The following is a 14,079-nucleotide window of genomic DNA, read 5'->3' as shown; positions in this document are numbered from 1 at the left end:
CACCCCCACACACGTCATGGTCTTAATTGGCGGATGTAAAGTGATCCTCTGGTGTGACGAACTCTTGGCTTGTCACTTAAACGCTAAGCTGGTAGAAGGCCAAGATCAGGAGGGGACTACAGGAGTTTGTGCGTTTGTACCCTACGTCAGAGTAATACACACACACAGAAATATTACCTAGGCTAACTTTAGCAAATATTAGTTCACATTGAATCCTGAGGGATTTGTGAAGGTAGCCCACAAGGATTGTAGTGTTATTACTATTTGGTGAATAGACTCTATGTAGTTGAGTGCCATGATTATTTTGTGTAATGGGGTCTGGGGACTGAATGGATAGGGCCATCAGATGGAGAAGAATTATCAAATCTCAGATGAAATCTTGTCTTTGTAATTACAGTTGTGAGATACCTCATGTAAAAGTTACATTACTGTGTAACAATTTAAGTCAAAACATTCGAGTCATATTCACACAAAGCACAGTTAAACAGTCACGAGTTTGGGATGAGGCTGATTGCCTTCTGTCCAACTACACACGTCCCTTAAATTTAACATAACCTACCTGGTCAGATCCTCTTGAATAAAAACCAGTTGCTCACCAAAATAAAGTCTTGACGCACTTCATGGAGACTGGACAGGAGGTGACTGGACAACCAGGGAAAGTCGCTTAACTCTGCATCACGGTATGACTGCTTATGTCTAATCAGCTCTCTGCGGTAAGTGAGTGTCTATCTTTGGATATGCTCGTATGTGCCTGAATATCAATTAGCAAAAGCTTCTGCCCTCTCCTACTCAGGCAGGAGCTCAGGGTTCTCAGAGATGATCTCTCCACTCTCTCCCTGCACTGTCTTTCTCCTCTCTCCTTCAGGGGGAGGTTCTCTGACGTAGCCATGAGTTCTCCTATAAGCATACACATAGTGGATAGATTCCAGGGGTCCTCACCCACACACACACACACACACACACACACACACACACACACACTGCAGTCATCTCATAGCCTAAATATAGCCCTGTCCTCAGCTGGGTGATATGAGCAGAGCGCTGCGTCATTCTCTTGTTAATAGACCCTTAGCTCTCCTGCTGCACCAAGGGAGCTTTGATTCAGTGAGAGACCTGTTGTATTTTTTAATCCCCCACAATCCACATCTCCAGTTTCAAAGATCAGTGAGCAAGACTGCCTTCACCCACACACATCTGTATCTCATGCCCTCTGCCTGTAAATAGGTAGATAGTCTCACTTGTGCACACATACACACAAACACATATACATATATAAACAGAACACATACACACACACACATATATTAACCTCTACCTACCTCCATTTAATATTTATATTATTATTGTTTGTTTTTTCTTTTCTTTCATCTCTCATCATCTGTCCCTGGCTGTTCAATGCCTCATAGACAAAGCAGAATGTTAAACATTATACATGTTTTGAGTCAAAGAGTTGCAAACCTTGAGGGTCATAAACAAAATCACTTGAGATGGTTTACTCATATGATTGTCACTGACATCACACTGTGGAATGGCATATGTTGACAAAACCATTGAAATCCATGTTCAACACTTGGATCAGGCTGTATGGTCAATCATTGCCTTTGCTCTAGTGCCATCTACTGGCTACAACAGGTACATCATGAAACATACACTTTTTCCACATTCTTCTCCCAAACCTGACATCAAGACTTGTGCATTGTGGGTGTGGGATGTATACTATGTCTTTGGCTCACTGACCTCAATCATGGGGCTGACTAATCAATTTAAATGTTAAGGCAGGAAGGCTCGTGAGGATATTGATTTCATTGAATGACTGAGAAAGACAGAGACAAGTCACAGTTTCTGTGGCATCAACCCTAATGCAGTTCATCTATAAATTGTGCATCATATGCAATATCAACTTTGTTGCTCACAGTCTTCATACAATCCTCAATCTATCAATCAGTGGAAAGCAGCATTTATCCTACTTACTAACCCTCACCTTTACCCTGACATTTAAACACTGAACTCACTATCTTCTCAATGCTACAGTGCAAAGATTACTGGCACTGACTGATTGACTTTATCAGAACATGTGATGGGTAATGAGAGTAATTAGTGTCAAAGTGCATTATATTTGTGTAGATTATATTACATTTGTGTGTGTGTGTGTGTGTGTGTGTGTGTGTGTGTGTGTGTGTGTGTGTGTGTGTCTGCCTGTCTGTTTGCGCTAATCCCTGAGAAAGGGAAGGCACATTTTTTTCATGTTTGGTCAAATACACACTCTCACTATGTCAACTGTTCAAGTTTAGAGATTGTTCTTCAGGCACTGATCCTTTTGATCTGGACTGCACGTCCTTAAAAAGAATAAAGCAACTGTTCAGTACTGCTCAAGTCTCACTACAGTGGGAATGAAGCGCGTCAACATCGCCTGTCTCTGAAGCAGCAGCTTCTATCTTCATCTTCATCTTCATCTTCATCTTCGACTTCAACTTCAGCGTCAGCTTCAGCTTCAACTGTACAACTACATCTCTGTGCTCTGGAGTCTTCTCGCCACTCCTCCCGTTTCCGTCAGCAAGGTCTTGGTGCTTTCAGGCACATCCACGGACACCTCTGTGAGCGGCAGAGGAGGATGCCCATTGCTGACGGCTTCCTGCGGGGTCGTGTGCGGGCAGCAAGACAGCCTCTGGCAAGAGGGTTCCAGGCAAGGCACTGCGCAGACCCCCTTCCCGGCCGCCTGCTGGGGCTCACCGAACTCGGGCTGAAGGGTGAGGCTGTGCACCCCGGCCCGGTGGAAGATCTGTCGGATCTGGAAGGAGAGGGAAGTGAAGGCGGCGCCCTGGAGTTCATGAGAGCAGCGCACGTGGAGGGTGGCCACCACCCGGCCCTTGCACAGCTCCCACACGTGGACATCGTGCACTCCCAGCACTCCTGGAAGTATGCACACTTCCTCCACTGAGAAGGGAAGAGACACAGAGAGCACAGGTGGAGTGAATAGTCATCTTAGCCTTCCCTTTCAAAATGACCCTACTAGGTCTAGTATGTGCAGTATGCAGTGTAGGCACTATGTAAAAATTGCTATATTTTTACAAAAGATGTGTGTGTCTGGATGTTTGTTGTCTGTTTTGTGTGTTGGTTAATTGTTTGTAACCATTCATAATTATGGATTTGCTCATTACCTTAATTTTGAACCAGAAACAAAATTTGAACTGAAAAGTTTGGCAAATTGCTATCCAGAAACTGGACTTCTGACTTTTTGCAGCAGTCATTTTCAGTGAGTTCTGTTACTCAGTGAGGACGGCCGAGACTCACACAGCGCCGCGAGCGGCAGGTCAGCGGGGCTCATCTGCAGCAGGATGCTGGTGGTTTCCCGTAGCAGCGGTACGGCAGAGGCCATGATGATGGCGATCATGACGAGCGTGAGGCCGGGGTCCACGTAGCACTGCCAGTTGCACTCGGACCCTGGGGCCAGGGGCCACACAAAGAACAGGGCAGAGGCCACCACCACCACCACAGAGCCAAGCGCGTCATTTAGAACATGAAGTAGCACACCTGCGGGAGAGTACAGAGGTTGGTAAAGTCCTGAAGCCAGCATGGCCTAGCTGGTGTCTATGGGTGGGTGAAACTGACACATTTCAGTGTCTCAAGACTAATTTTGAAATTTGGTAAGCGTATACTCGGCTTCAACTCCTAAAGTTCCATTTGGCTCGCTCCACGCTTCCTTGCAATTTAGCAGAATAACATTTTAACTCTTTTCTGGGGGAAAATACAAAATGTGCAGATATCAGCGTAGGGAAAACTAACTGTTTGAATTCGCCACAGTAGATGGAAAGACAGTTTAGACGAGAAAAGTGACGTGGAAAATAGGCTACTTTGTCATTGAAACACATAACCTTCCCCTGGCCCAGAAGCACCATGGGCTCAATGGAAAACACTCAACCGCCTCAGAACGAGAACGGGACGATCAAAAGCTGCTCTCGTCAGATGGGGCTACAAGACTGCACCTGTGAATGTGGAGAAGCAGACCATACTATGGAGCACTGCCTTGTCTGCCCTCTACTACTCAACCCTTGCAGCTAAAAAGACCTTGCAGTGTTCAATAAATAATAAGGACTGTGTAAAGAAATGGGAAACTGTCATTTAACCATCGAGCTTCAGAGAAACGAAGAAGATTGAAACACATGGGATGGGGCGGAGTTACACATTGACTGTCCGTTAGACCGATAGACGACCAGTGGCCACTTCTACCCACAGTCATTGGTAGGAAGCATGAAAGTCCGTTTTTCATTTGGCCACGGCACTAACAGTAAGCAGGAAATGTTTACATTACCGTTTTACACATTAACCATAACGTCTATGTAATAACAAGCGGAATTGACAGAGCCAGCGGTGCGTAGGGGACAAAGTGCTTGTATGCAGCGTAGTAGTCTAAGAGTGTGAAGGAGTACTTACAGTATCTTGTGGGTGGCTTTTCAGTTCAGATGGGAAATTCGACTCATAGTATTGTATGGTCAAAACCAAAGATTCTAAAGCGCAAAGTGCATGATGGATTACTGCCCACCAATAATCAGAAACAGTCAGGTTTATTTTTAATGTTGGGTTTGTGTTACAGTTAGGGTTTAGGCGTATGGGTGAATGTTTGATAGCATGGCTGAGGAGCAAAGTCATTGTGACGGTGATGTACCACAGAGCAGCCCACTGAGTTAGATAAACTCAGTTCAAAGGTCACAATGAAGTTACCTCAGAAGCCCTCTCTACTTTCATAAATGCAATGGTTCTGGTGAAACCAACATTTCTATACCGACAACTCCACAGTCTAACTAAAGGCAATGCATTTCCCAAATGCTAATATACTTCTATCAGTAACTGGATGGGGTCAGTTTTATCAGTCTGTGCCACTGCGGATGTTGTATGTTTGTATACATGTACCTCTGATATTGAGGGGCTGCCCCTCCTTCTGTGGTTTCTCGCCCTCATCAGGCAGCACTGGGGTACCTGTGTAAAAACATTAAAAACATGACAAGCTGTTAAATAAAGATGGGACTAACGGGACTAAGGACACAGTGGAAGCGTCCAAGACGTTGAGCGTGTGCTGTCTAAATGAGACGTATTTCCTCAGCAAATGAATGAAATCCTTTATTCTGACTTCAAAGTGCACACGCAGTAAAGGTGCTTACTGCAGCAATATCCTTTGTTCTGTCCCACATCCGAGAGAGATGGTAGGCTATCCCCCTATGCTGACCTCCTTGTGTTGGTGAAATGACCGTATCCTTGTGCAAGGGCATCCTCAGGGAATAGGGGATGAGGTAAGGTGACTCATCCACACAACAAGTGGCTGGGAGAGAACAGTCGTATGCGTGCGCACAGATATTGCTGGAAAGTGAATTAAATGCGCTCCATGTTGGTAAGAGTTCACTTTCAGATCATAACAGCCTACTCAAAACGTGTTCACATGTTAAACGCTCTGGGTATCATAACGTAAATTACGCAACTGACTGAAGCATCGCCATTTGTGGAACTAAACAGTCATTATTTTGCGGTTTCACTCTACAATAAGCGTAAGAAATGGTTTGAAAGACATTTAAAAAAAGAAGTGGCAATAGACATAACAAAAAGTTATTGTTTAAACTAGGATTTGAATCGGGTACCGCACCTGCCTCGCCATTCATATGACGTCCCCCGTCTGATTTGGCTGATGACTTGGCCCTCTTGATCCGCAAGCAGCATCCTCGACAGTCCTGGAAAATTAGCAGCCCAACAATGTTAACAGCGAGCCCTAGGGCGCCGACCACAAGAACCAGTCCAGGATCGTCAATTGCCTCCGGTCGGGCCAGTCGCCTCATCGCCTCCACCGAAATAGAGAAGCACAGGGCGGCCAAGAAAACGGCGTTGGCCAGTGCACCGACAACCTCAGCCCGGACCCAACCGTATGTGGAGCGCCCTGATCCGCTCCGACGCGACACCCAAGAGGCCGTCAAGCCCACGCATAAGGACAGAATGTCCGACAGCATGTTGAAGGAGTCTGATACAAGTGCTATGGAGTTCCCCATGTACCCGGCGACAATCTCGGCCACAAAGAAAATGACGGTGATGACAAGCATGAAAATTAAGCGGCATGTTTTCCCGCTGTAGCGCCCCATGGTCACTTGGTTTCAGTAAATGTTGCTGAGAGAAAAGGGAGTGGGGGGTCATCAATCCAATTCACCTGTTGCTCTGTTTTTGAAATCACGGTCCCCTTTTGAGTCTGCCGATATATTGAGTGTGAGCGCTCTGAGTCGGACGGGTGGCTTTTCTCACTGCGTCTCTATGAGATCTTGTTGGTCTCCTCCTACTCCTTCATTTTACCCTTGGCGAAAGTAAACCGGCCATCGTTATCTCAAAGAAACACACGCAAAAGTTTACGCCTACTGTCTTACGCGAGCTGCCACTTTTTCTGACTGAACACACAGCTTCAAGCTGTTCCTTTTAAGACTACCTCCCGTGATACATGGTCATACATAATGGCCGTAGCCTAGGCCTACGTGGTTCTGGCTAGACGAGTCTGGCTAGTTAGGTGCAGTTTGGGGGTATTTAACACCTCCTCCTCATTTCGCGTCCACTCTGGACACAATCAAACGGGGGAAGTGAGCGTCATTAAGATATCTAGCCTACTTTATAGACATTTATTGTTTTTAAGATAACGTCAGTCATCAACAGTTTCGTGGGTCAACTTCTGTATTTTCTGCCGATCTGTGCATAATTGCTAGTCTGTCGCCATTGACCTTGTGATTTGTAGTGACGACACAAAATTAACCATTAATGATACTTGGAAAAGAGCGTAATCATTCCTCCAACCACCAAATGATTTAACTGTGTGCCAAGCCCCTCTGCATAACCCTGGCCCCATCCCGCCGCCACCATATACACTACACAATTCCTACACGTTATTACAACAATTTCAAAATCCATTATATGCATTCTATGTCGCAGTCGAAAACACAAAATCGAAAAGAAAACACTACGTTTCACTACAGCCTACTGTTTCAGTCTTTGACGAATACGACAAACGCATCTGCAAGTTTCGCGAGAGGTGGGCCTATGAGCAAAAGAATACATGGTGGGGTACTACGATGACAGGCATATGAGGACACGATAGGACGGGCCTACTTCAATAACAATGTTTCATTCAGCCAATCAAATTTGCATATCAGATATTTCAATTGTATCAACATGTAAGTTCATAATTTCCTATTAAAAAGTTGAAAATGTATGGCTTAAGTCCATGATTTTCAAAGAAGTTGAACATATAGGCCTAAGTCCATGATTGCATAACTGATCCTGAGTGTTAAACAGTTGCATATGTTTTCAATGGTAAAACAGTGGTATAGTATTAAGCTTAGTAGTAATGGTAGTAATAATAATTATAATAACACAATTGTTAAATTATTGGCCCGATGATTCATGCTGATTATTAATTGTTTGGTCGCGACTGCGCTGGTATCTTAAAATGTGGGTCATGGAGCAAAAAAGGTTGAGAACCACTGCTAGAGGCTTGGAAACGGCTAAAAGCTAAATAGAGCACTTGCACAGCAGTGTTTCAAGATGAAACATCAGTGTTATTAATCTTACTCTGTCATCAACCTTTGACCTACCAGATAGAAAAGAAATGCCTGCTAATCTCTCCAAAAGTTGCTCTCAAATCTCCCCAAGAGAAAATCGGGTCGATTCTACTCTCACACCCTCTAGTTAAGATACTGAAGTAGCACTCTTCTTGTACAGCAGACAAACCTCTTTTTGAGACACCATGTACACATCCAAAACTCTATACAAAAATATTTCAAATTTTTACAGTAAAAATACTGTCTGGGAATATATGCTTTCCATGGGCTTGTCATTCCAAATAACTTTGTCCAATGTATATTGTCAAAAATCGAAAACATGCATAGACACAAAGTCAAATCAATCAAAATCAAACTTAAAATCAATGAAAGAATACAAGACTTCCAAATTATGATTGTAGTAAGACCAAAATCTTTATTCAAAATTAACACTGCTGAAGAAACTTGCAGAACAAGGAGGAATAAAGCATATTTTCTCTTTTTTTTTAATTTAACATCACAAATGACCATTTATGGTCAATAGCACTATTACTCAAAACCATACTGAACAGAAAATGGCCATGTACCGACCGCGTATTGCTCATAAAACCATAATAGTCATAATGATACTTGTACAATAACTATCATAACTTTAACAATATAATATAAAATCACAGAAATGAAAAGAGGAGAGAAAGGAGGGAGAAAGAAGGGAAGAAAAAGATGGGGAAAGAAGGAATGGAGGAAGGAGGTAATAAGGGAAAAGAAATGACGGCCTTCCTGAGGCCCTCCGTAGAAATGACATCAGGAAGAATCATGGGGCCGCCACACGCCAAGTTCTTTGCATACACAATTCCCATTCTGATCAGTATTCAGCCTCTCTCGCTCAGACACAAACACACACGCTATCCCCCCACCCCATCCCCCCACACACACACACACACACAGGTTTCCACACAGGTGTCCACACAGGTGAAGTTACAGGGTGGAGCAGAGCTGGGCATGCAAAGCTAAGAGTCTTTGCAAAGACTTCGTAAAAAGCTCTTTGTAGGATCTTCTCAGGCCAGCAAAAAAGAAGTAGAACAGACGCACACACACTTCTGTGTCTAAGAGATCCAGCAATAAAGATGGAAGTAGAACAGACACACACACACACACTTCTGTGTCTAAGAGATCTATCTACAAATACACCAGAGCAAGGAGTTCGCTAACCTTTCTTTCTGGTGTTGAGCGCAAATACTGTTCGCAAATGTTCTGCGAGTTTCAGAGTTAGTGTGTGTGTGGGTGTGTGTGTGTGTCTGTATGTGCGTGTGTGAGTACAATAGGGAGGTTGATTGGATTCGCTGTGTTTCATGGTCTTTGTCATGCCACATGGTAGTAGAGCCATTTCAGCTACATTCACGAGTGCTGCATGATATGAGAACATTCAGAGTTGACTCTGGGCTCTCTCTCTCTCTCTGTTTTGGGCTGCGTAGGCTGCATGGGGGTGGGAGACACAAGGCAGGGACATCCAGTACAGCTGTACAGGGTCTACAGTACAACATCTGCCCACGCCAACAGCACATACACACACACAGAGATAGAAAAAGATGCTTGGCTGCTTTTTCTTTGTTAACATGGGAACTGTGGCCTTTTGTTTGTGAATGACAAACATTTTGAAGGTGTGTGAGTGTGTGTGTGTGTGTGTTGTGTGGTTAAGTTACAGGGTGTGTGTGGAATATTAGATAATTGTGTTGGGAGGGAAGAGGAAAATAGAGTGTTATCAAATATATTGTTTTTCAATATTCAATATGTTTTTTAGCTCTGCGTGTCTCGGAGGCTGGCCTTGGCGTTGTCACGGCATAGCTGTGCACTTACGTACGTACGCACGCGTGGTGTGTGTGTGTGTGTGAATGTCTCAGGAAGCGTCAGAGGGAACGTGCTCCTCGAAGCCTTCGCTCTCCCGCACCAGCGCCCTCTCCAGGATGACGCGCCCCTCCTTGTAGCGCTGGCTGTCCTCCGTGGCGAACTCGTAGATCCAGCCCAGCTTGCTGTTGCAATTCTTGCAGCTCACATCACGGACCATGTGCCTCCCCGTCAGCATCACGCGGTCCTGCACCTCACTGTACTGCAGGTTCACCACCTACACGCACACACACACACACAGAGACACACACACACACAGAGACACACACACAATCCCAGTAGAAATGGATTAAGGCTAAATATTAAGTAGGTACCGGTAACATGTACACATGTCGATTGAAAACACAGCATGTCAGTGTATGTATGTATAGGTGTTAGTTTGAATAGTTCAGCTATCATGTACAGTGGGGAAAATAAGTATTTGAACCCCTGCCGATTTCGCAAGTTTGGCCACTTGCAAAGAAATGTGTGATCTATAATTGTAATGGTAGGTGTATTTTAACAGTGAGAAATAGAATATCAACAAACAAATCCAGAAAACTGCATTTTATAACATTTATGACTTTATTTGTATTTGATGCAGAAAATAAGTATTTGAACCCCCAAGCAAACAGCAAGAATTCTGGCTCCCAATGACCAGTTATGTGCCCAAGAAGCACACAGATTAGTCCTCATTAGGTCTAACAAGGTACACCTGATCTCAACTGGTGACGTGTATAAAAGAAACCTGTCCAAAGAATCATACTTCACACCTTCAACCTCACCACCATGGGCAAGACCAAAGAGTTGACCAAGGACGTCAGAGATAAGATTGTAGACCTGCACAAGGCTGGAATGGGTTACAAAACCATCGGCAAGCAGCTTGGTGAGAAGCAGACAACTATTGGTGCGATTATTCGTTAATGGAAGCAACACCAAACAACTGTCAATCGCTCTAGGTCTGGGGCTCCATGCAAGATATCCCCTCGTGCGGTATCGGTGATCATCCGAAAGGTGCAGAATAACCCCAGAACTACACAGGGGGAGCTTGTGAATGATCTCAAGGCAGCTGGGACCACAGTCACCAAGAAAACCATTGGCAACACACTACGCCGTAATGGCTGCAGCACTCGCAAGGTCCCCCTGCTCAAGGAAGCACATGTACAGGGCCGTCTGAAGTTTGCCAATGAACACTTAAATGATTCTAAGGAGGATTGGGAGACAGGATGTGGTCAGATGAGACCAAAATCAAGCTCTTTGGCATCAACTTGACTTGCCGCGTTTGGAGGGGGAAGAATGCTGAATATGACACTATCCCCACCGTCAAGCATGGAGGTGGAAACATTATGCTTTGGGGCTGTTTCTCTGCCAAGGGTACAGGACGACTCCACTGCATCGAGGGGACTATGGATGGGGCCATGTAACGTGGAATATTGGGCTTGAACCTCATTCCCTCATTCCCTCCCATTGAAAACGCAACCTTAAGGATTTGGAGAGGATCTGCAAAGAGGAGTGGACCAAAATCCCTCCTGAGATGTGTGTAAACCTGGTGACCAACTACAAGAAAAGTCTGACGTCTGTGCTTGCCAACAAGGGTTATTCCACCAAGTACTAAGTCATGTTTTGCTAGGGGTTCAAATACTTATTTTCTGCATCAAATGCAAATTAAGTCATAAATGTTATAAAATGCAGTTTTCTGGATTTTTTTGTTGATATTCTGTTTCTCACTGTTAAAATGCACCTACTATTACAATTATAGATCACACATTTCTTAGCAAGTGGTCAAACTTGCAAAATCGACAGGGGTTCAAATTCTTATTTTCCCCACTGTATGTGTGAGGATTCATGTGTGTGAGTGTTGATGGTTATACTACAGACTAATGGAGACAGGCAAAGGTAGAAAAAGGTTTTATTCTTTACAATGGTGCACACCAAGGGAGAGAGCGTGGCTCCCCATAAAGATTCACCAGCTTCTCTGATTAGACCAGAGGAAGTTTGCGTTTAAGTATCCTACTCGACAGGAGGGGGTATGAATCACTGGGCCCAACTTACGTGGACCACACTGATTCAGAAGCATCATCAGATGACCCTTTTGCTGTCCTGGTGATTTAGAACAGATGTCTAAATGACACAGACAATGCATTCAGGCGGAACAGGAACATTTTGACCTTACGGACACCATTGAATTCCTCCTTATCTCTTAGAACACAGAGTCACACATAGATCAGGAACAGAGTCACACATGGCCGGACTCCGATACACCCAGGGAGTCTTCCACTTAACCATCATTCTAATTCTGAGAATCTTATATGAATATCATAAGATATGGACGACTTTGGCAGGTCTAGTCACATAAGATATTCATTCTGATTGTGCAACTCCTTCAGTGTGTAAGTGTGCCTGTGTGAGTCCGTGGGTCTGTGTCTGAGTTAGTGTGGTAACTCGTGTGTGGGTGTAGGTACCTTGTTGAAGAGGAAGGCCCTGCCGGTGGCCCCGGTGAAGCGGGTCGAGATGAGCTCGGAGCGGTTGGTGAGGATGGTGTCACAGTTGGCACAGGAGAAGAGACGCGTGCCTCCAATGTGGTCCAGAAAGATCCGCCCCATCACGCTTGGACTGCCGAGACACACACACACACACACACACAGTTGGTAGATATTTCGTGTGCCATCTAAAGCACAGGTACATCCACCTCACTGCATAAAAGCACTAAGACACAATGACCCCCACTGTATAGTCTGAACTCTATGGACGACTTTGGCAGGTCTCGTCACATAATGTCTTAGACCAATCATGAGATTAAATTCCCTAGATAAAGTTCATTTGGATTGCCTGCCTCGCATTCACCATAAAATATGTATGACAGTCTGAAACAGACATCGTCTGTAAGGAAACAACCAGAGTAACCACTATATTTCTAGAGTGCAGCATTTACCTCAAAGGTGATGAAAGGGAGACAGACAATTAAGAGTGGGTGAGAAAACTTGGGAAATGGGGACCTCACACAACAAAGCAAAATGTAGGACCTGTATTTCAAACTGAAAACCTTCAATGGCAGACACACCTGCCTATTCTTTTTCCACATTGATAATGAACATCCCACCGTCCATCTCTCAGGGCTAATTAACATCTGTCCTGTCCTTTCAGCTGAGGTGCTGCACCTGAACATTTGTCCTGGGCCTAAAAATGTGTTTAAGGTCCTGGGATGCACCAGTCGAGTGGTGTCCCTGGCAACAGGGTTATTTATAGCACAGGCTCTGAGATCAACAGACACGCACATACACACAATGAGAGAGAGAGAGAGAGAGACTGGGACTGCAGGGACAGGGGCTTGCTGTTAAAATCACACACTCTAACCAACCTCCAGATCAGCAACCACACACACACACAGACCGCCTCTCTGTCTCAAGCTTCCCCATTGTAGGCTGTCTATCTCCCTCTCCACGAGTGTGAAAATGGGAAGTGTGCTTACAGTTCAATATTATGACTACTCTGCCTTTCCCCTCTACTGTTGGCATTCTTCAAATACCACTACTCAAATGCTGACAATTCAAACTCTTGCACTGTATAAATCTGATTAAATAAAAATACCATATAATAATGCCCTAGCTTAATGTTACTTTTTAATTAGTTATATTAGTTAGTATTTACAACCACTATTGTAGCATCTCACAAAGTCACCATCAATGGCCTAATACGGTCATAAACCAGAATAGGTGTCGGGTTATTGTTTGTTTCCCTCTATATTCCATGTTGTTATGTTCCCATGTCAAATTCATCCTCAAAAGCTTGGTGGCCTTGTTGGTGATGACATGTATTGATACTAATGACTTCACCACACACAGGTAGACGTCTGATTTAAGTCTTTTTTCCTCTGTAAAGGAAAAAGATCCTATCGCATTTACTGATATTTTGGGAATATCTCATTTAGCTGTTGTTGCACCGTTGTCTGACGCAATCAGAAAAATGAAGCCAGATTTGAATGATCTTGCTGACTACAAAGAAACAATGACGTACCAACGGGGACAGCGCTTCAGAGTAAATCGTATCAATCAGACTTAGCGAGCAACCAATATCATATAAGGCTCGAAGTGAATTTAACGTCGAAGAAAGAGCGACGTATTTTGGCAGCTCGCTAGAACAAATCTAGTTCCTCCCTGTAGTGTCACAAAAAAACAATGAACCTAGCTATCTGCTAGCTAGCAATATATACTCGGTCGCTAGTACGGTTGACCATTGTGTTTTCTGTGAAGACCATCTGATAGGGGATCTGACCATATCCTTTAATCATCATGTAACTAGCATTTCGCTAAAACGTCGTCGTATAAAAGTAGGCAAAGACCAAAAGAGAACATGACGAACATGACGTTAAGCTTCTCACCTCCTCTCTTTTGCTGCTGTTTGCTGTTGAGACTCGGATTATTTTGTGACAGCGGCTGACACGGAAGTGACAATCCTATAAAAACGCAAAATGTGTTCAATTGTAGTTCTAGTATGTTTAACGATGTCCTAGTAGTTTAAGTATTATTATTCTGGATGATACCACGACGAATAGCTAGCTTTGTTTTTCACTCTCAGCTGTTCCTGCAGTTTCTATCAACATCCGGTGCGAAGCATGGAGCATGGAGGCTAGACGTTACCT

General features: G+C 44.2%; 2 protein-coding genes across 2 annotated transcripts; both read right to left on the bottom strand.

The window, feature by feature from the left end:
- Positions 1-2,152: 2,152 nt before the first annotated feature.
- slc30a10 (solute carrier family 30 member 10) lies at positions 2,153-7,167 on the bottom strand. The gene is made up of 4 exons (XM_031579872.2): positions 5,633-7,167; positions 4,909-4,974; positions 3,292-3,531; positions 2,153-2,934 (listed from the first exon to the last, which is right to left on the bottom strand). Exons 1-4 carry the CDS (start codon positions 6,117-6,119, stop codon positions 2,504-2,506), a joined length of 1,224 nt encoding a protein of 407 aa, XP_031435732.1. The 5' UTR covers positions 6,120-7,167; the 3' UTR covers positions 2,153-2,503.
- Positions 7,168-7,966: 799 nt separating this feature from the next.
- ypel5 (yippee-like 5) lies at positions 7,967-14,059 on the bottom strand. Its single transcript, XM_031579873.2, has 3 exons — positions 13,819-14,059; positions 11,903-12,053; positions 7,967-9,678 (listed from the first exon to the last, which is right to left on the bottom strand). Exons 2-3 carry the CDS (start codon positions 12,041-12,043, stop codon positions 9,454-9,456), a joined length of 366 nt encoding a protein of 121 aa, XP_031435733.1. The 5' UTR covers positions 12,044-12,053; positions 13,819-14,059; the 3' UTR covers positions 7,967-9,453.
- Positions 14,060-14,079: the final 20 nt, after the last annotated feature.

Source organism: Clupea harengus, chromosome 14, assembly GCF_900700415.2.
Source record: "Clupea harengus chromosome 14, Ch_v2.0.2, whole genome shotgun sequence".
Lineage (NCBI taxonomy): Eukaryota > Metazoa > Chordata > Actinopteri > Clupeiformes > Clupeidae > Clupea > Clupea harengus.
This window is presented reverse-complemented; position numbering and strand designations above follow the sequence as displayed.